Raw genomic sequence first — 25761 nt, forward strand, 5'->3', positions numbered from 1 at the left:
CTGGCACTCTAATTAGTTTGAATCGGGCAAGTTTCTGCCTTTTTCAAACACGATTTAGAACAAACTTTACTGAACAATTTTGGCTTTTACTGATACTGTTATGTTTCAAAGATAAAATTTATAGTGATCACATATGCACCAGAAAACAAAATTGAAACAAAGGCTTCTTACAAAGCATGCACTTTCAAACTTGACTCTTAAAAATCATTTGCTGGTATTTTTCGTGCGATATAACTGTACAGTTGTATGAAACTTATATAAGCACATTCAGAAAAAAACATTCACAAATTAAAAACTTTAAAAGAATTTTTAAAAAAGTAGACATTTTCACAGTTTGTCAGTAATTGCATTAGCTAGGAATCATGCAACAGGTTAAATTGTTGACAAAGGAACAACAGTTTAAAGACTAGGAAAATTAGTAAAGCATACTAAAATACTTTGTATTTAAAAATGCTATGAATAGTTACTGTTAAAATGTTACAGTGATGTTAAGGAACTCTAATTAAACTTGTTCAAATGGAAAATACAATATGCCATAAAACTAAAAGGTTGAAAGAAAATTACAATCTCATGTTTTACATAAGGCTACAAAATAGAACTTTATGCAGTTTTTATTGCAGTGTAAACATAGCTTGCAGTTTAAATAAAAAAATACAGCGTTAACAGATATAGCAAAGCTGTTTGTCATATCTTTTTAGGAATTGATCGGAAACACTGGTTATTTTTAGCACTGGGTATGAACAAGGAAAGTTAAGACATTTTTTTAGTCACAAGAACGTATAAAACTTCTATCACATGATTAAGATTAAATTTAACTTTCAAAAGAAATTCAGTGAAGTGTCTCTTATGCAGGGGGTGCCTCCCCTAGAGCTATGCAGCCATGCTAAGTACAGAAATCGTATCTGCAACAGAGCTCAAAACTAGACACTTTTTTAAATTTTACGCCTCCATATAAAGCGTGAGGCAAAAGTATGAATCGGTTTTGAACGGACAGTGCTCAGCTTGTAGTGGTGGGAAGAGGCCTCGTTATGGCAGTGGGAGAATCTATTTTTGTTTGAAACAATGATTTGGGTGGGAGAGCATAGTGAGTTTGCTGTTAGAACTTTTTTTGAGAATAGCAGTTCCGTTATCACTACACAGAGTGCCTTCCGACAGATTTCCGAAGAATGCATCATGGCTGATGGAACCCATCTTATTGATGTCATCTTTCAAACTTAATGTCAAAAACGAGATCGTCCACTGTATCGAACAATATAAACATAATTTCTGTAAGTCAAATTGTTTTTGTTTTGTTGTTGTTGCATGCACCCATGGTCAGCAGAGCTAGACCAAGTCCATGAGTTTGTTTACCCTAAAGAAATCCAGCATCGTCACTGGGTCTTCAGTCAAATCCCTCCTGGAGAGCCCCAGGCAGGATAGTATATGGTCAGGCGAGGCCTGTTCAACGGAACACTTGGAACAAGTCTGAAAGGTCTTCGACCCCTCCGAAAATTTTAAAGTTTTAAGATGTCCACTACGAAAACGGGCAAGAGTTGTTTGCTCCTGTCTGTCAAACCCAGGAGTCAGGGAGCCACCAGGTCGTGAACGTCTGTACCAATGGTGTTCTGGCTGGACAATCCAAGTGATATTATCCTTGTGTTTAATGTTTTTGTTTTACATCCCTTTACAACCAATACATATCTTTGGCCCCACCCTGTATCCGATTAAGATGACATTCAAGTATAACTTTTGTGTTTAGCATGGCAGTATGGTGCAGAGGTGACCTCGCAGAGCTATGTTGCATCCCGTATAAATTCTACAGAATATCCTCTAAGAAAGAGACATGTAAAAAAGGAACAAGATTCCCAAAATCTTTTCTAAAAATTTCAATGGCATAGCATGCAACTATCAACTCTACTACAGCGCATTCCAGAGCTATGGTGCATTCTATATAAATGCTACAGAGCCCCCCCCCCCTCCCCCCAAAAAAGGAAAAGTTAACTTAAAACACCCAAAAAATATCCATGATGTAGCATGTTTTAAACATGGTAGTTCATGTTTTCTAATATGGATATTAGGAAAAATTATTATTAGAGCAGGGTAGTGGAACCTTGGAACAGCTTACTGGAAGAGGTGGTAATGAGCAAGGGAGTAGATAGTTTTAAGAGGGCCAATGATCTTCACTGGGAATTGTAAATTGACTAGGACCAGTCTAGCTGGGCCCAGAGCCTGTTGCTGATCCTAACTTTTGTATTTGTATTTGTATGTATCCAAACAATACTGTGTTACTTTTTTGAGGGAATAAAATCAAGATGAGCCCATTAGAAAAGGCTAATGAATTTGAATATGTTTGAAAAAAAAAAAAAAAAAAAAAGCAATAGAATGAAGCCCTGAAAGTCAAAGCACAAAGTGGTGAAGGACAGCTGTATACTACAAGTAATGTTCACTCTGCATGTATAAAGCAACTGCTTGGCAAAGCCACTCTATGTAAATAAAAGTAGAAGACAAGTAACAAAAGATAGGAAGCACTACATTAAGTCAGAAAATAGACTTATCGATTTAAATTGTAATGCAAGTTACACATTCTAAACTTTGTTGTCAAGGGTAAGCAAGCAATTCACATTAATATCAACTAAAAAATATTTCAGAATCTATATATTTTGCTTTGATGAAAATGGCTATGCTTTTGCACTTGGAGCATAGACTAATCAGTTAGTTCTAAATTATAATCAAGATCAAACTACTCAGAGATAAATATCACCACCAAGAAATTAAATACGTAATTTTCATTTGATATTTTAAGTCAAACTGATAAAAATAGCAAAGGAAACAATACTACCTTACACAAAGTTAGCGCTTTTCCTTTTGTCGAGCATACAACTTCATGTGCATACTTTTTCATGGTTCTTTTAATAAAACGTAACAGATGCTTCTGGTTCATACAAGATGCAGCATGAACATGAGTATCAACCTAAAAATGAAACTCAATAAAATTTTATTGTTTTAACAAATAGCATTACAGGCACTTCAAAGTATTCACTTCAGTACACTTTCAAGTATAACGTATCAAGAAAATACCAAAAGCACAATATATTGTTGATGGTTTTTTTAAACTTATATTTTTAACATTTCAACCACTAAAACTTTCAGACTTTTATAAACTAAAGAAAAAATATTCAGATACAGTTAAATGTTTTTAAGTTTGAAGCAGTATTATACACAATCAAACAAAACAAAAAAAAAAAAAAAGAGAGAGATTTTTATTAATTTTTTGAAAAATATTGATGTTTTAAAGAATTCATATTTTTAAGATTAACTACTGTATATACTTGTGTATAAATTGAGAAACTTAGAAAAAGAATGTGGTTTAAAGTTAGGGGGTCAACAATACGCTTGTCAGAATTTTCGAAAATTTTCTCGGAAAATTCTTGGGAAAAAACACTTGAAGCGTCAACATTTCCCATGATTTTTGTTCAACTCTTTTAAGCAGATGCTAAAGAAGTAAACACTTACACATTCTGCTATTACTTTACATGGTCAGACTGAGAAATAAAGACTAATTACAGTAAACGGTCAACTACGCGAAGAGTGCGGGAACTGCTATATTCGTAAAATTTTCTGGATACTCACTGATGCTTACTTTTGAAGAATAGCGTAATATGGCTGCAGTGTAAAATTTTATTGATATTAAATCAAAATAAAATCAACAGGTAACAAAAATTGCAACAGCGAAATCGGATTCTTTTTGTGCAAAAGAATAAAAATCTGACTTTTTTAATATAAAAATGTTCATTAAATTTCATTCTCCTCCTTTTTATTACGTTTAAATTCAAAAATAGCGGCAAAACACTTCCGATTTTTTCAGAAATTAGGGACTACTTATACACAAAAATTCAATTTCTTTTTTAATTTGGAATAATATGGAAAAACATATGCACCGGGACTCTAAGAAATGTTCATTTTTTGCATGTGTCCATTAAGGGAGGTTTTTCATAGATTTGTTTTGTCATGCAATAACATACTTTTTGATTTAGGTTACAGTTATTTTTCTATCATTAAGATTAAATTTTTGATAAGCTTCAATGAAATTTACTTCTTGTCACTCACCTGGTGTATGAAAATGTGAACCCCTGTTTTGAGGGGTGTAGAAGAGTTAAAGTGAGTTCCCTCTTTTTTTCCCTTAATGAGTTAAAAACAAAAAGTATAATTTTTTTCCACATTTTTTGAAGTATTTTTATTTTAAAAATATTTGTGATTGGAAAATGTCAGGTTTTTGGAGAATCACTCAGTTTCCTTCAAAAGTTACCAGCAATATTTCATGTTTTTTTTTCTGTTTAGACAAATACATAGTAATACAGTAGAACCTCGTTATCACAACACCTTTGGGACCGTCAACAAATTGTCATCATAGCCGGAGCGATGTCATAACCGGAATAGCTTAAAAATTCGTAATTAAACATTAGTTAACAACAAAATTAGATTTAATGAAGAAATTTATAGCATTATAAATGTTTTTAATTAGATTTAACTAATGCAAATTTGAATTATTGGTAGATATAACAAAAATTATTTTTAAAAAACTTCACTCCCTTCCCCCCCCCCAATTCTAAACTCTTCACTTATGTTCTCAATTTGATTAGATTTTGACGGCTAAGCCCCAGCTTGCGAAGGTGAAAAAACCCTTTCTAATTCTTTTATCCACTTTAGAGTTGTGTGTCCTTTTTCAATCTAATGAGGAGCCCCTTATCTCTTTTTCTCTCACGGGAGAAACTTGTTGTGACCACCTACAGCTTAACGTAGCTATGATCCTTCTCTTCTCTTGCTGTTTCTCTCGTCCAGTATTACAATCCATCTGCTTTGAATTCCTTTCTATTGTCCCTCTTGTCAAAGTCTGAAACCTGTACCTTTCAGAACTTATCTACTTGCCCCTCACAATTCTTGAGATGTCATGCCTGGTCAACAAACATTTCCAGATGTTTTCATTATTTTACTGAAAATTTAACAATTGCAAAGAAATATTTGATCCAGTCGGTGCAGCTCAAAGTGTCGTCATAACCGGAGTTGCACCAAAAAAAAACTGTCGTAAAATCCGGAGCCACTTAATATTAAAATAATACGGCATAAGTCTGGGATTTTGAAGAAATGACGTGACATCCAGAGTTTTGTGAAATCCAAGTGTCGTGATGATGAGGTTTGACTGTATTACTTTGAGATCTATAGCATGAAATGACAGAAAAATCTTAACCTACATTGGAAAAATATTTCATAAATAAGTACAAAGGACAGATGCATGGCTAGCATTTGAATAAGAATCTTTTCAATGTTGATTTCAAATTTCATGTATTTCTACTTCATTCTAAGGAACACGCTATTACATATATTCTACATTACATTTTGATAAGATAGCTTTCCTTAGTTACTAGACCAGATAGCAGCAGCTATCACATTTCATTTTTTCCTAGGGAAACACATTACTTTGATAAAAGAAATAACGCAAGAGGTTTAATTTGATGTTTTCCCAATTGATTTATTGTGCATTGAAATAAAAACAAAAAGTGACATTTGTTACATTTTTTTTTTCATACTACAGTGAAATACCAGCACATTGAACTTCAATTGACCATACATTTTGCTTGCTGTAGAGGAAATTTTGTTATATTAGAATTCAAGCAATGCAGGTTTGCCACTCAAATCTGAGGAAAAAATTCTCTGCATGAATATGCAGCATTACAAACAAACAAGCACTGATATTTGTAGAAACACATTAATTTCCGTATAGTTTCATTACAGGGAAAGAAGACAAATAAAATAAAGGAAAATTAAAAAGAATTCATTGAAACTGGAAACATGGCACAGAGAATAAATTTATATTTAACTTAAAAAAAAAAAAATCTCTCAACGGTTCATTATTTGGACCTTGAAGATAAAGCCTTAAAAGATTAAAAATACTAAGCTAAGCACAACAATAAATATTCGCAACTCCAATAAACTATAGGGTGCACTGCAGCCACTGTCTAATGGTGGATGAAAAAGGTAACTTATAACTTGCTTTTACGCTTAGTGAATGACAGTAATTTTTCATCGTGTTTGTGGGAAGCTTTCTTTTCTATTCTTTTGAAATTACATTACACCATAAGCTGTCTGAAGCCTGTAATTTAATTAAAAGAAAACACTTGGAATGGAATGTTTTGCCTTTTTCGGTAGTATTGTTAATCACCGCAAGGTAGCATATTCGAGCTCTAGAGTTACGAATTGATGACTAATCTCATGTTCTCCAAATTGCATAAGCATAATATTCAAGATGCATATCAAATAAAACATTAAATATTTTTTTCTCTTTATGATAGACATTTTAACATTAACTTAAACAGAAAAATAAAAGTAAAGTATAATTTTTTATTTTATTTTACTTATTTATAGATTTTTTTTTCACTTTATTTATTTACTTTTTGGTAGTTTATATATTTGGGCATTGATTTTTGCAATTTCAATTCTTAGGAAAGTAAAATTCCCTGTCTTTTGATAGATTTTTTTTAAATTCCCTGTATTTTCCCCTGTTTTTTCTGGTTTTCTGACGTATGGCAATTAAAATTGGAAGGAACATTTGTTTCGTTGAAACGGATATTTTGCTGTATTGGTACTTGCTGTAATTAGATTTTACTGCATAAATATCAAACTCTTTTTTGTGCTGCCCCTTCTTTTTTTTTATCAAATTCAACATTCACTCTAGTAGCTATTTTTTATATTACGAGTAAAAGTTGAAATGAGCTGTTATTCGTAACTTTCCAGCCATATAATATCTATAGACATGAATTTTCAACTTATGGGTTAATTTCTTGAAACTGAAATTCAGTATTCTGTTTACTAAACTATTTTTAGGTCTGAAAATAGGGACCTAAAGCACTTGTTTCAACTATCTTTCTAAACAAACGTGTCACTGATAACAAAATTCACAATAGACTGAACCAGGGGCATGCACGGGCGTGGGGGCAGAAAGGACACCTGTTGGCCCGGGCCCGAATATAAAGGGTATTTTGAAATGGGGGATTAAACACATGTAGGAACCTAGGAGTTAACAACATGGATGGGGGCCATAAAAGTAATTTGTGACAGGCCCATAAATTTATGTGCATGCCCCTGGATGGAACTACAGTAAAATCCCTCTAATGCAGACACTAATGGGACAATTTTTTTTGTCCGCAGGAGAGGGGTTTAATAATGTTATTTGCCTTGGAACCGGGGAATTAAAAATTGTCCGCATGAGAGGGGTGTCCGCCTTTCAGGGGTGTCTGTTAGGAGGGGTTTTACTGTATAAACTTTACATCTCAAGAGATTTCAAATTTAATTTTCTCCCCCCAAGTCAGAATTCATTTCATATATGAAACTGAATGTTACCAACTAAAAGGAAATAATCTCACCTTTCTTATGTTGTAAAAATCTCGATGTGGAACAGCTTTTTGAGCTGTAAGCTCTGTCATTTCATTCAGTAGTACATGAAGTTGATACTTTAAATACAAGTAACTCAAACGTCTATAGCAGAAGGACTTCCTATACAAGACATTACAAAGATTACATTTTAAAAGAAAATTAATAGCATTCCTTAATTCAGTGGCCAATTCAAAGAGAAAACCTTACTGAGTAAAAAGTACAACAGAGCAAAATTTCACCACAAAATTAGATTCCATTGTCCCTTTTGAAAGACAAAGATAGCTTTAATACATGCTTGATTAAAAATAACCATAAAAATTAAAAAGTGAGAAAATTACAAAATAAATACAAACAATATGGCTGCATGATGACATAATCACTTGTTCCACATTTCAAAAATTCTCAAAAATAGATGCAAGGATTCAAGCAAAAATTTGCGTATAAATGGACCCTGATAGGAACTAGCACTGAATAAGTTTGAGTGCTAATTACAGAATTTACTCAATGTAATTTAACATCATGCACAGGGACTGTTATACCTCAAAAATTACAAGCAGGAGTCCAACAAAGATTGGTATGCCATCACAAGAAATGGTACTAATTCAACTTTGGTAGCAATTGCTCAAAGAAGAAGGCGGAATTGTACATTTTTTGCTGTAAGTATGACATTGTAAATGAAATACAAAATTTCTATATGGATAGTTAGTTCCTTAAAGGACTAATTTTTAATAATTTTTTAGAATTTTGAAAAATGAGCATTTTTCCTTTTAAGCATGATTTGTATACTAGGAAAAATAATCTTAGATTAAAACAAAAAACAGATGTCTCCCAGATAGAAACTAATGCTGATTAGGTTATAGTGCTAATTAACCCTTTATGTCATCCAGTTGCATATGTGCAAACAGACACAAAAGTTTATATCTTTTATCCAACAGGTTTTGAAGGACTGTTTTCCCCGATTGTTTCGTTTTTTCAGAATTACAACTAGCCCACATTGCTCAACTTCTCTCTAACAGATGGAAATATCGAAGTGATTTCAAGAACTAGAGTTCAGTCTATCGCTTGCTTAGTTGTACATGCTTATTGCAAACATTTTTCAATGTTTTAAGGATTAGGGACATTCAGAAAGATTTTTTTTTCATGAATGTAAGATCAAATTCTTTGTGAAAAGGCACTTTTGTTGTCAAAAATTTAGAATAAAACTTGTAGTTTTCTGTTTGTTACAACAATCAATTTTGCTTCAAGAAATGGTTGAACAGACTTTGCAAAATTTTTTTCGAACTATTTTATGCGTGCTTCAATTAATGTATTATAATCAATCTGATTTCTTTTTCTTTTCAAATCAGTTGTTGAGGCAAAATGTAGCGTTTTGACAATTTAAAGAATGTAGGGAACTCACATGAAAAATTTAGAAGTTTAGTGATGACCAAAACAAATTAGTTTAAAAGGTATTTATATTGAAAAAAATGAAATGTGAAAACAAGGGGGCGGGGGCAAAAGAGGGAGAGAGGGGGACCGACTTTAAAGTCGTGTCAAAGGAAAAAGAAAACTAAATAATTGTACCAATTACATACAACTGCAAATTATGCTTAAAAGTTTTCAAAAAAAAAAAAATCATTTTAGTTTCAAATGTAATCTTGAAATCAGCTTAAAAACAGTAGATAAAATAGTACTCAATCATGAATCTACAACCCGATATAAATTTAAACACAAGATTTTCAACAAATCATGCATCAGAATGTTGAAAACCTATAGTAACAAAGGTAAAAAGCCATAAAAATAATGAACCAATAAATAAGTGAAATAATTACAGAGGTCCATCTGTAATCATTGCACAAATTAAATGCATGTCCTTCACAAAAGTGGTCAAAGATGGAAATGAGTAATCAAGGCGTCTCCCATCTTCTACATCTTCCTTCGTTCTGTACACTTGTATTACTCCCTCCTCTGTATTGAGAACATAATTGAGGTCTTCTGGAAAATCAGCTTTCCAAGGATCTTTTTCTGAAACAAAAATTATGCTTTTAAGCAAAGATTACTAGTAGATTATTCCGAACAAAAAAAAAAATCAATTCCCATATGCAATGGCATAGTGAAAATTTTTTCATGGAGCAGTTTTCTTTTAGTTTGATAAGTAGATAGATGGATAGGCAGATTGATAGGTATATAGATATATTATTTGCTGAATATATGGAACAGTTGATAAGTAGATAGATAGTTAGATTGATAGCTAGATATATTGATTGCTGAATTTATAGAACAGTTCATAGGTAGATACATGAAATACACTACGAGATCAGTCATTTCCAGCCGAAGACTGCAGTTTCGTGCTTATTAGCACTCATCAGCCTGGCGTAAGAAAGTGACTGAGCTGGAGATGTAAAACTTCTTAAGGAAGCCAAGAGTGCCAAACAAACTGGTAGCTAATATAGAATTGGCATTCTTAGCCTCCTTAAGAAGTTTTCCATCTCCAGCTCAGTCACTTTCCCATACCGGGCTGATGAATGCTAATAAGCACGAAACTGCAGTCCTCAGCTGGAAATGACTGAGCTGGCGGTGTATTTCATGTATTTCTGCTTTAGCCCTGGCTAATGGGCAGTAGTTTACTGAACATAGGTAGATAGATGGATAGGCAGAATGATAGATAGGCAGACGGATTGAAAGTAGATATATCGATTGCAAGATATATATAACAGTTGATAAGTAGGTAGATGGATAGGCAGACTGATAGGTAAATTGATCGCTGGATATATGGAAGAGTTGATAAGTAGATTGATAGAATGATAGGTAGGCAGACGGATTGAAAGTCGATATATTGATTGCCAAATACATAGATCAATTGATACGTAGATAGAATGATAGGTGGATAGGCAGATAGGTACATGGATATATTGATTGCTAGATGTAATCCATTCGTTGTAGTAAGTTGTCAGCTTCAAACTGTCCTTAAATTTGACAGCTTACTTTGAATAACAAACTCTCTTGAATAAGCTACATAACAACGATAGCCTGAATGGCACGTGACGCCAGCAATTGAAACTGATTAACTAACCATGATCATCAATGGTTTAAATATTCCACACGCAGGACCGGATTTGGAAGCATGGAGATCCCAGGGCAACGAAGGAGTGGAGGCCCTTAATCAGGGTTTGAAAAGATCATATCTTCGAAAATATCAGATACTTTGACATATATATGTATATATCCGATATTTTCAATCACAGCACTTTAATAGTAAATACATCCTGAAGTTATTACTATTTATTTTTTTATATTATTATAATTTATAGGGGAGAAAAAAGTCTTCTTTTTAAGTTAAAATAAGATGTAAATTGTACTTAAATGATATAAACTCAGTTGGGGGAAAAGGGAAACATAATGCTTCAACTCTTTTGGATGAATTGAAGACATAACATTTTGTGCAGGGTTTAGGACTACTCAGAGTAACTGGGTATGAAAATTTTGACATCTTGAATGTTTATTAGCAAAATTAAATCACATTTCCTTTTTCTCCAGAGATAACAGGTTAATAAAATGGCACCCCATTTATTTCCGCCCATTGAAGTCCAGATAATCATAACACCATTAGTTTAGAAGCATAAAAAGTTCTGTACTAACAGCTGCTTTTAAATCATTTCCATAAAATACAGTGTGAGTGCAATTGACATAATTAAAGTAATTAATGTAATTAAAACTTTTACCATCTACAACAAAATCTTGAAAACTATCAACGGGACTAGAAAGTTGTTCAGGTGACAAAGGTTTTAAGAATCTTGCAGTTACAGAGGGGAATGACTGCTTGGCATAATGCATGTACTGTTGACGTAACTTCAAGGCTTCTTGAATCAATTGAGCAGCTTGTTTAAGATCTTCTGGTGGAACCTGGTCAAGAGACATTTAATTATTTAGAGCTAATATTGTTTTATTTTAGTTTCAACAAAACTAATTTTTTGAGCAAAATGAATGAGAAAAAAACCTTGCCAAAAGAAATTTATAAACTAAACATTTTTTTTTTCAGAACTATAAGGTTACTTCAAACAATTATTAATATAAAAGAGAAGTTGCACAATAAGAAAAATAAACTAGTACATATCACAGTTTATGATTGCACTTTTATACATCACTTGAATTTAATTCAAGTCAATTGACACGCATTAAAGTAGTTCAATTCCGCAACTCCAACTTCCTTTTTCTTTCTACGTCGAGATCCATTAAGGCTGTCCGGTGAGTTTTTCCTTTGAAGCTTACACCACGACAGTGATGTCCAAAACAAACTACATAGGTTTCAACACTTATGCGGACCCTTACAAGAACCCTAAAGGGAAAAACGAGAAGGGAAACACAACTGAAGTTCTATAAGGTTATGGCGATGCCAACCTTACTATACGGCTCTGAAACATGGACTTTGAACAGTCAAGAAACTAGTAGAATTCAAGCAGCAGAGATGAAGTATTTGCGATCACTGAAGAACTGCACTATCCTAGACAAAATAAGGAATGAATCTATTCGAAGGGAATTACAGATATTCAGCCTAAATGAAAAAATCACAGAATATCGTAACGATTGGAAGAACCATGTTCGGCGTATGGCACGAGGGAGACTTCCAAGAGCTGCCTTTTATCACAGACCAAGGGGCAAACGAGACCGTGGTAGGCCCAGGAAGCGGTGGGGCGACCAAGAAGCCGGAACAGGCTATATGCCTAATCCTTGAAGAAGAAAGTAGTTCAAGTTAGTCACAAATTAACTGAGAGAAGAGACAATTTTCTTGATAAAGATCAAGATAAGCAGTCACCACTCTTCATCTGACAACTAAGTAAAAAAAAGTGGCGACTAAAAATATTGGTATCACTAGCCACCAGGGCGGCTAGATTAGCTTGTCTCAGTTGCCGTCTCTGCCTCAAGGCACAATAAAATTTTTACAGCAAAACAATTACTACATTGAGAAAAATACTTTTGTGCTAAAAATTATCATTTTTTTGTACTAAAAATAAACAATTATTCTTGGTCCAAAAACTCTTGCTTTTAATCTAAGTAGAAATGTGAACAGTTACCCCAGAAGTGTCTTCTCCACTAACAGCAACTCTTTGATAATGTGGCACATAATCAAACTCATTTATTTGGGACAAGAAATCTTCATCTGGTTCTGTTCCGAGGATACTTTTCTTCTCTTCCAATTCCTTCTGCACCCTGAAAAATTAATAAATAAATTTTAAAAAAAAATTTAAAAAAAATAAAAAATCTCACACATAAAACCTTTTTCCTATATTAGAAAACCTATATAAAAGGTTCATATAAGAATGCAAGATTATAATTTAATAATTACTATTTGTAAAATTTTCCAAAATCAGTGCAAAAAAATCCATTTGATGTTCCCACACAAATCCCACCTGGCATTTTGATCAATGTAAAAAAATCCTACCATTGACTTTTTCTTAGTGTAACTCGGCTTGCTATACAGTGAAATCCAGTTACTACAAAACTACGCAAATTTTGTTCGTTGATTCGGGAATTTCGTTGTAAGGGAATTCAAGCAATGCAATGGACATTAAATCGTGACTGAAAATTTCTTTTGTTGAAACAGATATTTCGTTGTAATGGTATTTGCTGTAACAGGATTTCACTGGATAAGAATTTTATCTAAGTTCAACAATGTATTTTTAGATACCTCCTTTTTGTACATGTGGATGGTTTCTTTTCTGTATAAGTTGTAAAGTTGATAGTTAACATTTTGTAAAATTTTCAAATAAAAGAAACATTTTTGAATAAAGAGTATGAACAGAGCATGTGTATAAGTACTCAGGACAATTTGTTCCTGCTTTGATCATAGCTTGTAGTACACCTGCACCAAATCCCACTGAAGGGTAGGGGTCAGAGGCGGCGATTGGGACTGAAAAGGGAGGGGAGAATAGCAACTAAAAGCCATAGAACTTTTAGTGGAAGCAAAGTAATGAAAAAAAAAGAGAAAAATTTTGCTAGGGCGGGTTTTGAGAGCAGATGAGTGGTAATTGATGAGAATCTAACAACTTAACTCACGTTTTACTTAAGACTTTGATGAACTATGTACAGAATACATTTTCCAGAAGAATAACTTAAACATGAGTTAGACTTACAATATTTACCCCTATGTATTTTGAGATGTCACAAACACTTGGTAATAATTTCCTTAAATAATCACGACTTGTTTAAGTAAAACAATTGATTTACTAATACCTAAACAATGAATACATAAACTAAAAGTTATTCCTTGTGCTAAATGATGTTTCGTAAACATATATAATAAGTAAAACAAATAATTATTGTTCCGAAAATTTTGATATTTCTCTATTGTAACTTCTAGTTTTTGTTCCTAATGGAAAATAAAATAAATAAATGAACCATAAAAAGTGTGTGTGTGTGTGGGGGGGGGGGTGATCTCTCTTGCCCCCCCCCCCCCAAATCACCACCACTAGCAGGAGGTCTTAGCTTTTAAGCACACTGGGTATTAGTTGATTCATAACAAAAATGCACCAAGCCTGACAATCAATGTCTTGACCAGAAACTGTACCATAAGGACTCCTAACCTATGCAATATGAACCTGGCACCATTGGACTGTTGTTATGGTACTATACCGAAACTTTCAGTCATTGCATAGTAAAATAAGTTTACTTACTAATTATTATCAAACATTTAATAACTATAATAAACTATAGGGCAGTAACTTACTGAAAATTTAAGTTTGCTATTTGGTTACCGAAAAGCATTTGACCAAACCGAATATTAGGTTCGTCTGCTGAATATGCAGTATATTAAATACCAACCAGTTTTATTAAGAGGTAAAACGAACATAAAAGTACATAATACTCAGGGGTGCCCACTCCCTAAGAGCAAGGGTGCACCCCTCTAAATATCACAAAGACCCCCCTAAAACACAACAGGTACAACAAGTGGAATCTATTCTTCTAATTAATTTTTGTTTAGAAAACAATATTCCTCATTAAGCATACATACAATAAAAAAATAATTAGTAATATTAAAAGGAACCACAATGAGCGAGTTCTGTATTTTTAGAATGATAGCTAAAACTTTTTCTATGGTTCAAACTCTGGAAACTGTCTACAGCTCTGTAGATCTCTTCCGACGGAGAAAAATATTTAGGGCTCCCTAATCTGACTCACAGCCTCTGTTGCTAGTTATCTTTTTTGTACTTGAATAAGGAAAGTTTAAATACCTGGGACAGAGTTTCTTTTGTATTGCCTTTCTTGTTTCATAGACTTCAATAGGAAAATGTGGTAACTCGTACGGAGCAGAGATCTCATTTTTCATGGCATTGTGATAATGCATATCACATTTTTTACCCATTTACATTTTTCCCATGTTTTCGGTCATTTTAATCGTTTTCTTCCCCCATTTTGTTGTTTTTTTATTTTCTTGTGCATTCCCCCACTTCACTCTACTTGCTGCTCTCTGTCCGCTCGGTCGCTTTTTCTGCGGCTCCTGTTTTTGTTCTACGATGGCGATAATGAAGCATCGGTGCACGGCGTCTGGGGACGGCCGTTGCTCGCCGCAAAATCGTTAATAACCTCAACATGAGGTGAACGTTTCATTTTTTCATATATGTTTAAAAAATATTAATCAAGACCGTACTTCGTCGCAGCTGAAGATGAGTGCATTGATGATCCATCACCTGTTTGAATGATGGCGTCCGATGGCGGCACGCAGAGTGCACCTGAATCGTCCCCTTAATGTAACTACTTCTTCGAGGATCTACATACCATGAGGTGACGGCAGTGATCCGCAATTACCTTGAAAGTATCCTGATTCCTTTTTTAAGCGTGTGACGAGCTCAACGTTGTCACCATGGTGATTACAGCCTGCACCATTTTCGTCTCAACGTACATCGGCCTGCAACGGACATTTTTTTTTTTATCAAAAGCCATCCCTCGATAACATCCCACCATATTCATAGCGAACTGTACGTCCTTCGTCCATTTCAATTTAAATATTCTACCACCCTCCGTGAGAACTCTACCTTTTTTTGATCGTTAACGAACTTAGCAACAAAACCCAGCTCCATTCATGAACTCTTAAGTCTGTATTCCTCACATCTGTTTTTTTTTATACTAAGTGAAATGTTCTGGTGATCACCACGCCTAGTGCCTATCTTCATGTCTGCTTTGAAGTAACGTTGAATAAAGAATGTATGGTAATTATTTTTGTGCTTCCTATCGTCAACTAACACACCACCCCCGGGTAAGTCTCTTTTAAATTTTTGTTCTTGGGCATTCAAGGCAGTTGTTGGTCTGAGGTTATGCGCGGCAGCGATGCTTCCACTTCCACGGCCTAAAATCGTGTTTTTTTTGGTTTTCGTATGATTTCACAAAATTTATCGCGCGCAACAAGACAAAATGGCGCCGTTTTTGACCAGGTCTTGAATGCCTTTTTTTTTCTGAAGTTGAATGCATATGCACTTTTGTTGTTTTTTTCATATGGCTTTTTGTATTTCTGTGATGTTAATGGGGGGATATATTAATTTTATATTTTTAATTTAGTTCAAAAATTTGATGTCATTTTTTTATTTTATTAGTTGCATTTATTCTCATGTGTGCATGTGCTTTCAACAATATTTGCATTTAAAAATTTTTGTTTCTCATGATTGCACCGTGTGAATTAAGTGAAAATTATATTAGATGCTCATTGATTTTTGTGCTAAAGTAAAAGACGGCACATTTGTTGCCATGTCAACTGATAGTACTCAAACCGACCCACCCCAAGGTGTGAATATGGCCAATGAGTCACCTCAAGGTGCTGTGGCGAGTAGGAATTTTAACTTCCCCATTCCCTCATATTCAGGCGAGCCAGAAACTGTTGAATTTTTTATATCACAAATTAAGGACTTGCAGAATTTAAACGGTTGGGATGATCCCACGACTCTTATGTTTTTAAAGTCAAAACTTTCTGGCTCTGCCTTGTATTTTTTTGCGACCAATCCCAGTTGCTTGGAGTCTATGACTTTTAACCAGGCTTGTGACAAATTGCGTGCATTTTTCAAAATGCATACCCCTTCTTCTGTGTCCCTTTCAGAATTTCAAAATATCAAATTTGAAACTCATGAGAGTATTCAGAGTTTAGCACATCGTGTTGAACGTGCTGCTCACTCAGCATATCCTTTTATTACGGATAGTGCTGCCCTCACCCAAATAAAATCTTACCAATTTTTGGCGGCTTTACCATTGAATATCAAGGACAAACTACTTGATGTCGACACGTCAAAGTTTACCGATTTAGTCGACAAGGCTAATAAGTTACACTGTTTACATGTAACAGGCCAACCAAAATTGACAAATGCTATGACTAGTGCTCAAGTGCAAATAGATGCCTTGGCCGAAAATTTACGATCTTTAACAACATGTGTCACTAAATTAATGTCAAATTGTCGTCTTTGTGGGGAAAGTCCACACCCACTTGTTGAATGTCCTTTGTACATTCGCGTCTCTTCCGTTAATGAGAAAACTGTTTTGCCCAAACCCCAGCAAAAAGTCTCTCAAAATTCTAATAACACTTTTTGTGTATTTTGTGGTAGAACAAACCACTTAATGATTAATTGTCGGATTTACAATGGGGGTCAACCCCTTAACAATTTCTCAAATCAAGGTCAAAATAGACCTCAAAGTCAAAATTTCTTTGCACCTCGTATTCCATTTAGGCCACGTGGTAACTTTAATTTCCCCAACCATTTTGTTCCACCCCAACAATTTCCGTCGCAAAACAGATTTTCATCGCCGGAAGTAAGACTTAATACTCCAACACAAAATGGAGACAATTTAAACTGGCGAGGGGGTCATCCATGAGGGACGGCTTGGCCTCGGTAACTGATTTCTCATCTCTGGTCCCTCAAAATATTAGTGTACAGGAGACTGAATCTGTTCAATGTAAGAAACATAATACATATCCAGATTTACATACCTTTTTAAATAGCTCCATTGGTAAAGATACTATTGGGGAATTTTTGTCGAAATTTTCAAAGCCTGATGAGTCTCAATGCAAACAATCCGAATCCATTTTTAATGTTCATTCTGATAACAAGGTTAGCGACTTACCTATACTTAATATTTCAATTGGTCATGAGATATTCCCAATGCTTTTGGATTCAGGATCTTCGGTCAGCTTATTTTCAAAAGCTGTTTTCGAACAGATAAAATCTTTGACAAAATGCAGATTTCTCTCACGCACTGTCACAATCAGGACTGTAAATTCTAATTTATCATTTTCTGCGTGCGCTGAGGTTTCATTTAAAATTGGTAAAAATTTCTTTAAGCACCCATTTTTTGTTGCTGATTTTGCACCTTCCTCTTTTTATGGGATATTAGGTTATGATTTTTTAACCCGTTTCAATGTGTTAATTGACACTAAGACCGGCAGTGCCACTTTTGATAATTTTAAAGCTCCTTTAATGCCTCAAACTGACATCTCACAACATTTGGCCAAAATTAATTCTCTGCATAGTGACAAGGCTTTTTCTGTTGCTCTTAAAAACAAATTAATTATCCAACCGGGGGAAACTGCCATTGCTAATTTTTCGTTATCTGACATACCGGTCAAATCATCTGAAATTTATTTTATTCCTACCGTTAATGACATTACTTGTGAAATTCATCCCGCTGTGCACTTAGTCGAGAAACATAATTTCTCCTCTATTATCAGAAATATAGGTAACAATCCTCTTCATTTAAATAAAGGTATGGTAATGGGTCATGTCACTGAACAGTTTGAAATTTTAAATGATTCTTTGAATGAAACTACATGCTCAAGCAATCAATCCCAATTTTGTCACCAAATTATTGCATCAGACGAAGTATTAAAAATCAGGAAAGAGGAACTGAGTCCTTCAGATTTTAAATTAGATCACTTAAATACTTCACAACAAGATATTTTATTAAACATTTTGATGAAAAATTTTTCTGTGTTTAGTAAATCTGTCAAAGCTTTAGGGTGTTCTGACATTGTCACTCCTTCAGTCATTTTGCGTAACAATAATCCAATTAAGGCCTTACCTTTTGAAATTCCTCAGGCGTTAAAAGGACAGGTTCAGGAAGAATTGGATGAATTAATTGAGGCTGGAATTATTTCTAGAAATGTGAGCCACTATGCGAGTCCGATGATAATGGTACGTAAGAAATCTGGGCCTAATGAACCACCTAAGTACCGTATGGCATTAGATTTAAGATTATTAAATTCCGTCATCGAAAGTTCCACATACCCACTTCCCAAAATTTCTACGTTAATCAATGCCGTCTCATCCTATAAGTACTATACCGTTTTAGATCTGCATTCGGCCTATTGGCAAATTCTCCTTCCCAATCATCTCCAAGATATTGTGACTTTCTCGACCGAATTTGGCTCTTTTGCTCATAACCGTTTGCCCTTTGGCCTTAAGGTTAGTAGCAACATTTTCCAATCTGCCGTGGATCAGTTAATTGATGAGTTAAAATTGCTAGGAATTCACGGAATTCATGCATTTCAAGACGACTTTTTGGTTTGTGCCGAAAACTTTGACCAGATGGTATCTAAGCTCGAGGCTGTCTTTTCTGTTCTCTCCAAACATAATCTAACTTTATCGCCATCTAAATGTGTTTTTTTCCAGACCGAAATTGATTATTTGGGATTTCATATATCACACAACTGTATTCAACCTATTACTTCTAATATTGCCAAAATTACCAAATTTGCCCCACCTCGCACTGTGCGACAGGTCAAGAAATTCTTGGGGTTATGTGGATTTTATAGGCATTTAATTCACAAGTATGCTGAACGCACCCATGTGTTGACACAATTAACCGCAAAAAATAAACCTTTTGAATGGAATGATGTTCACCAAAAAGCTTTTGATGATCTCCAGTCTACCTTTTTTAAGCAGCCTTTTGTGGTTCTTCCAAATTGGAATGATGATTTCTATTTAAATACTGATGCTTCACTTCAGGGAATTGCTGCTGTATTGATGCAAAAGAGAGATGGTATTCTAAAACCCGTGTCTTATTTTAGTAAAGCTTTGTCAAAGTCTGAACGTAATTATCCTCCAATTAAACTCGAGTTGTATGCTATATATAAAGGAATGACAGCATTCAAGACATACCTCTTTAATAGAAGATTTATTCTCATGTCTGACAGTAAGCCCTTAGAGCGTTACAGCAATGTAACCTCGCCAGCCGATGTTGTTACTCGTTGGTTGTTAGAAATTGGTCAATATTCCTATACTTTTTCATATATCCCTGGCCCTCAGAATATTTTAGCAGATTTCTGTTCTCGGAGCCCTGACCCCAATTTACATGAATCAGCTCTTCAACCCAATGCGGATAAGGAGTTGATCCTTCCCTTCACTGATATTTCCACCCCTGACAATATGCTGTGTGATATACCCTCTAATACTCCTTGTGTTGAATCCACTAATGTGGTTAATTATTTGAGACCGCACCCTACTTCCCTATGTGAACCTCAGTCAGGTCATAATTTAAGCTCTCATTCATTTGTGTGTGCCCAAACTGATGCACATAATGAAATATCTATTAAAACCTTTTTACGTGAGCAACTTAATGATCCGTACATTAAAGAAGCTGTTTCCTTTTTGCAAAAGCCTAATCTGCATCATGCTCACAAGCTTAAGGATTTTTTCATTTGTCCAACTACAAACCTATTAATGCATGTTCGCAACAAAACTTGTTTACCTACTATTGTTGTTCCCGACACATTGAAAGCTAAAGTTTTGCAAATTTGTCACATTTCTCACACCGGAATAAAGAAAACGTATGAGGTAGTTGTTAGTAAATATTTTTGGTTAGGAATGTATCGGGATGTGTCGAATTTTGTTTTATCATGTGATTTTTGTATTCGACTGAAGCCCTATTCCATTAAACCCGCCCCATTGCAAAATATTTGGATTCCGAGGAGACCTGGTGAGTTCTGTTCAATCGACCTGGTAGGTCCAATTCGCCAATATGGATATATTTTGACGGTTACTGATCATTTTTCTCGTCACGTTGTCCTTTATCCTTGTAAAAATATTACTGCCAACACAATAGTTAAGCACATGTTGAATTACATTTCTCTATATGGTAGAATGTCGTATCTTCTGTCAGATTTAGGCCGTCAGTTTGACAGTGATGTATTTCACTCTCTGAACAAGGCCTTAGGTGTTACAATTCAGCATTCTTCTCGTGCTCATCCCCAGTCCAATTCGATTTCTGAGAGAATTAATAGTCAAATCAAGTCTAGTTTACTGTCTTTACTTGAGCAGAATGTGTCTTTAGAAGTTGCTGTTATGGTTCACATGTCTATATATAATGGGACAACTCATTCATCTACTGGTTTCACTCCTAACATGTTGCACTTGGGAAGGGAACTATCCTTGTTTTTTGACACTTTTGATAATGACGTGCAACCTCGATTTCTTAACACCTCACATTATATACAAAATGTTCTGCAGGATCTTCGCCTAATCTATGAGGAGGCGTACTCTTCTTTACAACTCAAACAGATCAATCAAAACAATAGGCAATTGCCTGCTTCTCACAGTCGAAATTTTAAACAAAATGATATTGTATACATGAAGTCGGCTGACACTTTTAAACCTAGATTTGATGGTCCTTATACTGTTGTAAGCAATGTAGGGGATGTAAATTGTAAAATTAAACTCTTAGGTGATGACTCCGCGCAACCTTTTGTAATTCATGTCAATCGTTTACGTTTAGCCCCACCTCGCAAAAGCAATTTAATGTCTGTTAACACAGATAACAATGTGTCCCACCAACCTCAGCATCCCAGTCAACAAACCCGTTACTTTCTCCGTAGTTGTAAGTAATTTAATCATAGGGTGTGCCACTTGCTGTTATGTACGGGCAGTCGTGCTGGTCGTGATTGTAATTCCGGAATCCGTATCATTTTGCTTGTGATTCTCTCTATGTCTTTTATGAACGTATTTTTTTTCTCCCCTATGTTTGTTTTCATTGAGGGGCACAGTGACGAGAATGTATTGTTAATACACGGCAAGTCGATCTCATTTTTTCTATTTTTGGAAATGTATTTTTATGTTTTTTTTTATTTTTACGTATGACAGGACGCTGTCATATTTTTTGCTGTTGGTACCAACATATGTATGTCAACATGTGCGTAACAATTTTTCCTCCACATAATAATGTCAATCTCTCGATTATGTCCTAATATCTACAACCGGTTTTCCTTATTATGTCTTACTCTTCATGCTTATGAATTTGTCCGTCTCAATCTTAGTGTGTCTTCAACATTCAATTTTTTTTCAAATACAAATTTTGTACTCAGTGTGCTCCTGGTAATTTGGTGCACTACGCTGTTGAACTCTTTAACAATATGAACTGTTTACAAAAAAAAAAAAAATTTCTACTTGAAATTTTTTACTCATGTTACCCTAATGTGTAACACTTGACATAGATAGTCAAGATAATGATTCTAATGTTTTTTGTGCATTAATATGTTTCTGTATAATTTAATGCATATTGTGAATGGTCATATTTGAGGGTTATTGCATTTTTTTGTATTCATACCTTCTACATGTGTTGGGTTGTTGTGAATTTTTTTTTGAATGTTTATATTTTTAACTCTTGGTATGCTATGTGTTGTTCACGTAATCACAACTGTGTGTACTTTTTTGTCCTTTTGGTTGGTCGTGTGTGGCAAATTGTTGTGTGAGCAGGGTGCAATCATGACATGCAAAAAGAAAATGCAAACAGTTCATTTTCTTTGACTTACCCATTTTCTACCTTGACGATAGTATAAAACTGTATCCCATGTTTTTTTTGGATGTTACAACTCTTTATGCATTTGAATATATATGATGTATGAATTTGTTGTGTAATGTTTCGGTAAATTGGAGCTGGACTTAAAATTTTCTTTTTTTTCTCTTTTTTTTTCTTTTGCTTTGCCAGTGTATGTGATAATGCATATCACATTTTTTACCCATTTACATTTTTCCCATGTTTTCGGTCATTTTAATCGTTTTCTTCCCCCATTTTGTTGTTTTTTTATTTTCTTGTGCATTCCACGTTTTCCCCGCGTTCCCCCGTTAAATTTCGCACACTTTACGATATCAAAATATGACTTATTCACTTTTCCCATCGTTTAGCTTTTTGTCAATTTTTCAAGCGTCGATCCGATTTTTTGCATCTTCTTGTCGGCCATTAAAATGGCGTAGCGTCCCCTTCCCTTCGTTGTTTGGGCGCCAAACGCACTCATTGGTTCCCGCGCATCACCGCGTACCCGGATCTGATCGCTCATTTGCCGATTCATTTTTCCACCCCACTTCACTCTACTTGCTGCTCTCTGTCCGCTCGGTCGCTTTTTCTGCGGCTCCTGTTTTTGTTCTACGATGGCGATAATGAAGCATCGGTGCACGGCGTCTGGGGACGGCCGTTGCTCGCCGCAAAATCGTTAATAACCTCAACATGAGGTGAACGTTTCATTTTTTCATATATGTTTAAAAAATATTAATCAAGACCGTACTTCGTCGCAGCTGAAGATGAGTGCATTGATGATCCATCACCTGTTTGAATGATGGCGTCCGATGGCGGCACGCAGAGTGCACCTGAATCGTCCCCTTAATGTAACTACTTCTTCGAGGATCTACATACCATGAGGTGACGGCAGTGATCCGCAATTACCTTGAAAGTATCCTGATTCCTTTTTTAAGCGTGTGACGAGCTCAACGTTGTCACCATGGTGATTACAGCCTGCACCATTTTCGTCTCAACGTACATCGGCCTGCAACGGACATTTTTTTTTTTATCAAAAGCCATCCCTCGATAACATCCCACCATATTCATAGCGAACTGTACGTCCTTCGTCCATTTCAATTTAAATATTCTACCACCCTCCGTGAGAACTCTACCTTTTTTTGATCGTTAACGAACTTAGCAACAAAACCCAGCTCCATTCATGAACTCTTAAGTCTGTATTCCTCACATCTGTTTTTTTTTATACTAAGTGAAATGTTCTGGTGATCACCACGCCTAGTGCCTATCTTCATGTCTGCTTTGAAGTAACGTTGAATAAAGAATGTATGGTAATTATTTTTGTGCTTCCTATCGTCAACTAACACACCACCCCCGGGTAAGTCTCTTTTAAATTTTTGTTCTTGGGCATTCAAGGCAGTTGTTGGTCTGAGGTTATGCGCGGCAGCGATGCTTCCACTTCCACGGCCTAAAATCGTGTTTTTTTTGGTTTTCGTATGATTTCACAAAATTTATCGCGCGCAACAAGACAGGCATGTTCATGAGAATGATTCACTATAGTTTGTGTTGCTTCATTAAAGTCCTCATCATCATCATCTGGGGTCGTTATGTCCAATTTTTTGAAATCTCTGACCACATCATCTCCCGATTCTCCTGAAATTTGTTGCGTTCATTGAGAGAGTTGAAAGAAGAAAAGAATTAGTAAATAACACAAGTTGTTAATTGTAAAAAAAAAAAAAAAATGTTGAAAACACTTAGAGAAGTTCTTCTTAATTTTGGCAAAACTGTTTTATGCTCTTGGGCCCCATACACATAACAACTATTTCACACGAGCCACAACATAGAAATGAATGGAAATTGATACAAAAAAAAAGATGCATTATACAAAAAAAAAGGTAACAGCAAAACATGAACCTAAATGTATTGTTATATTAAGTTTCTGAAATTCAGAGGAGGGGAGAGGGGCATTTATCCTGATCCCGAAAATGACGAGAGCCGGCTGTGAAGTCAAAGCAACCTTGAGATAAATGATTAACTGCAAAATTACAAACATTTGCTACCCCCTCCTCCAAATAACCAAGGTTCACCCTTCAGTTCTTAGCTTAGAATTTAATTTTACCTCAATTCTTGTTCAAACATGGACAGTTTTGTGAAGAAAATATTCACCTAAATAACGTATTTATATCATAAGTCAAATTTGTATTGTTCTCCCCCCCTCCCTTTTTTGTGATAAATTAATACAATTGAGATATAGTGAAACATAATTACAAAACTCAAATTAATGTAGAAAATTTACATTTGGCAAAGTTTTATAAATAACAGACTAATCAATTGCATATTTATAATAATGTTGCAAAGACAGGCATTGGGTTTTGGTCTCACTACAGCTAGTTGTCTCACCTTTAATGCTTCCACGTTTGTAAAATATTAGTATAAGGCACTAATAAGAACTTTAGTTTTTACTCACAAGAGAAATTGCTTGAAAATAGTTGTCAACTTACCAGAAAAATTAGAACATTCTGTGCAACCATCAGTAACATTGAGAAATTTGTGAGAGGTATCATTCATACCTGAAAAGTTTCGAGAAGTGCATATAAATTTGAACGTTTATAAAGGCAGTAAATTTGAATAAATGTTTAATTTTTGAGTTAGAAAAAAAAAATTTCTCTTTCAAACTTCGTTCCGAAATCATAATATGAGCCAGAAAATAGTAGTTTTGCAATTTTTGATGCAAAATGTTTTTCGTATTTAATTTCTGGATGGCATGTTTTAATGCTGTCCAAATGAAATGAGCTAAAATTATGAAACGAAATTGTGCAATTACGTACAAAGCTTAAACTTTTAAAGCTGATGCAAAAATCTAAAACATAAATGCAGTACACTTTTCATCTCGGTAAAATGTTAAGCATAAAATAACTCAATGCAGAAAGAGAGGATAAGTTCAACCAGAGTTGTCAAACATATAAAAAGGTTTTGAAACAAGCCTAGTACAAAATAAATTTTAATGTGTGTACCAGACGTTTTTCTTTGTGTTGAAATCTAAGATTCAAAAGATGTTATACAAACTTAGTTACAAATTCGATGAATGCTAACTCACTTCCATCAAGTTTGACACTTCAGCAGTAAATGACGTACCTTCGCAAACTTTCAAAACCATGCAGACGAAGATACCAAAACTGATGCCATTCTACGGAAGAAAAATGATTGAAAACAATGACCCGCCTGCTTTGCGCTACAAAGTAGGTGGAGGAAGGAACTAGCTGTCACGTGATCAATCGACCGGTAGCTACCAGTTGAGCTCGGAGAACGTAGGCAAAAAATAATGCTTTTGCACATACAATCGCGCCCCTATTCGCAACTCCCCAATAAACTATAGGGAACGCTGCAGCCATTGTCTAATGGCGGACGAAAAAGGTAAAACAAACACACGCTGTAACTTATAACTTGCTTCGAAGCATAGTGAATGACAGTAATTTTTCATCGTGTTTGTGGGACGCTTTTTTTTCCTATTCTTCTGAAATCACAATACACCACAAACTGTGTGAAGCCTGTAATTTACCCCAAAGAAAAACGTGGAATGGAATGTTTCACCTGTTTCGGTAGTATTGTCAATCAACGCAA

The 25761-nt window shown here is 34.8% G+C and overlaps 1 protein-coding gene across 2 annotated transcripts in view; it reads right to left on the reverse strand.

Annotated features, from left to right (window-relative positions):
• LOC129228251 (AMP deaminase 2-like) overlaps window positions 1–25298 on the reverse strand; it is a 48582-nt gene extending 23284 nt beyond the window's left edge. The window contains exons 1-9 of one of the 2 annotated variants that reach the window (XM_054862920.1): window positions 25238–25298; window positions 24642–24710; window positions 23678–23793; window positions 14616–14716; window positions 12459–12594; window positions 11109–11289; window positions 9219–9411; window positions 7398–7527; window positions 2819–2950 (exon numbers count right to left, since the gene is read on the reverse strand). In XM_054862920.1, the coding sequence (XP_054718895.1) occupies window positions 2819–2950; window positions 7398–7527; window positions 9219–9411; window positions 11109–11289; window positions 12459–12594; window positions 14616–14716; window positions 23678–23793; window positions 24642–24708 (1056 nt within the window). In that variant the 5' untranslated portion in view covers window positions 24709–24710; window positions 25238–25298. Of the gene's footprint in view, window positions 1–2818; window positions 2951–7397; window positions 7528–9218; window positions 9412–11108; window positions 11290–12458; window positions 12595–14615; window positions 14717–23677; window positions 23794–24641; window positions 24711–25237 lie in introns of those variants that run through there. The other variant, XM_054862919.1, reaches the window with a different exon arrangement.
• Window positions 25299–25761: the final 463 nt, after the last annotated feature.

The sequence above is a fragment of the Uloborus diversus genome, chromosome 8 (assembly GCF_026930045.1).
Source record: "Uloborus diversus isolate 005 chromosome 8, Udiv.v.3.1, whole genome shotgun sequence".
Classification (NCBI taxonomy): domain Eukaryota; kingdom Metazoa; phylum Arthropoda; class Arachnida; order Araneae; family Uloboridae; genus Uloborus; species Uloborus diversus.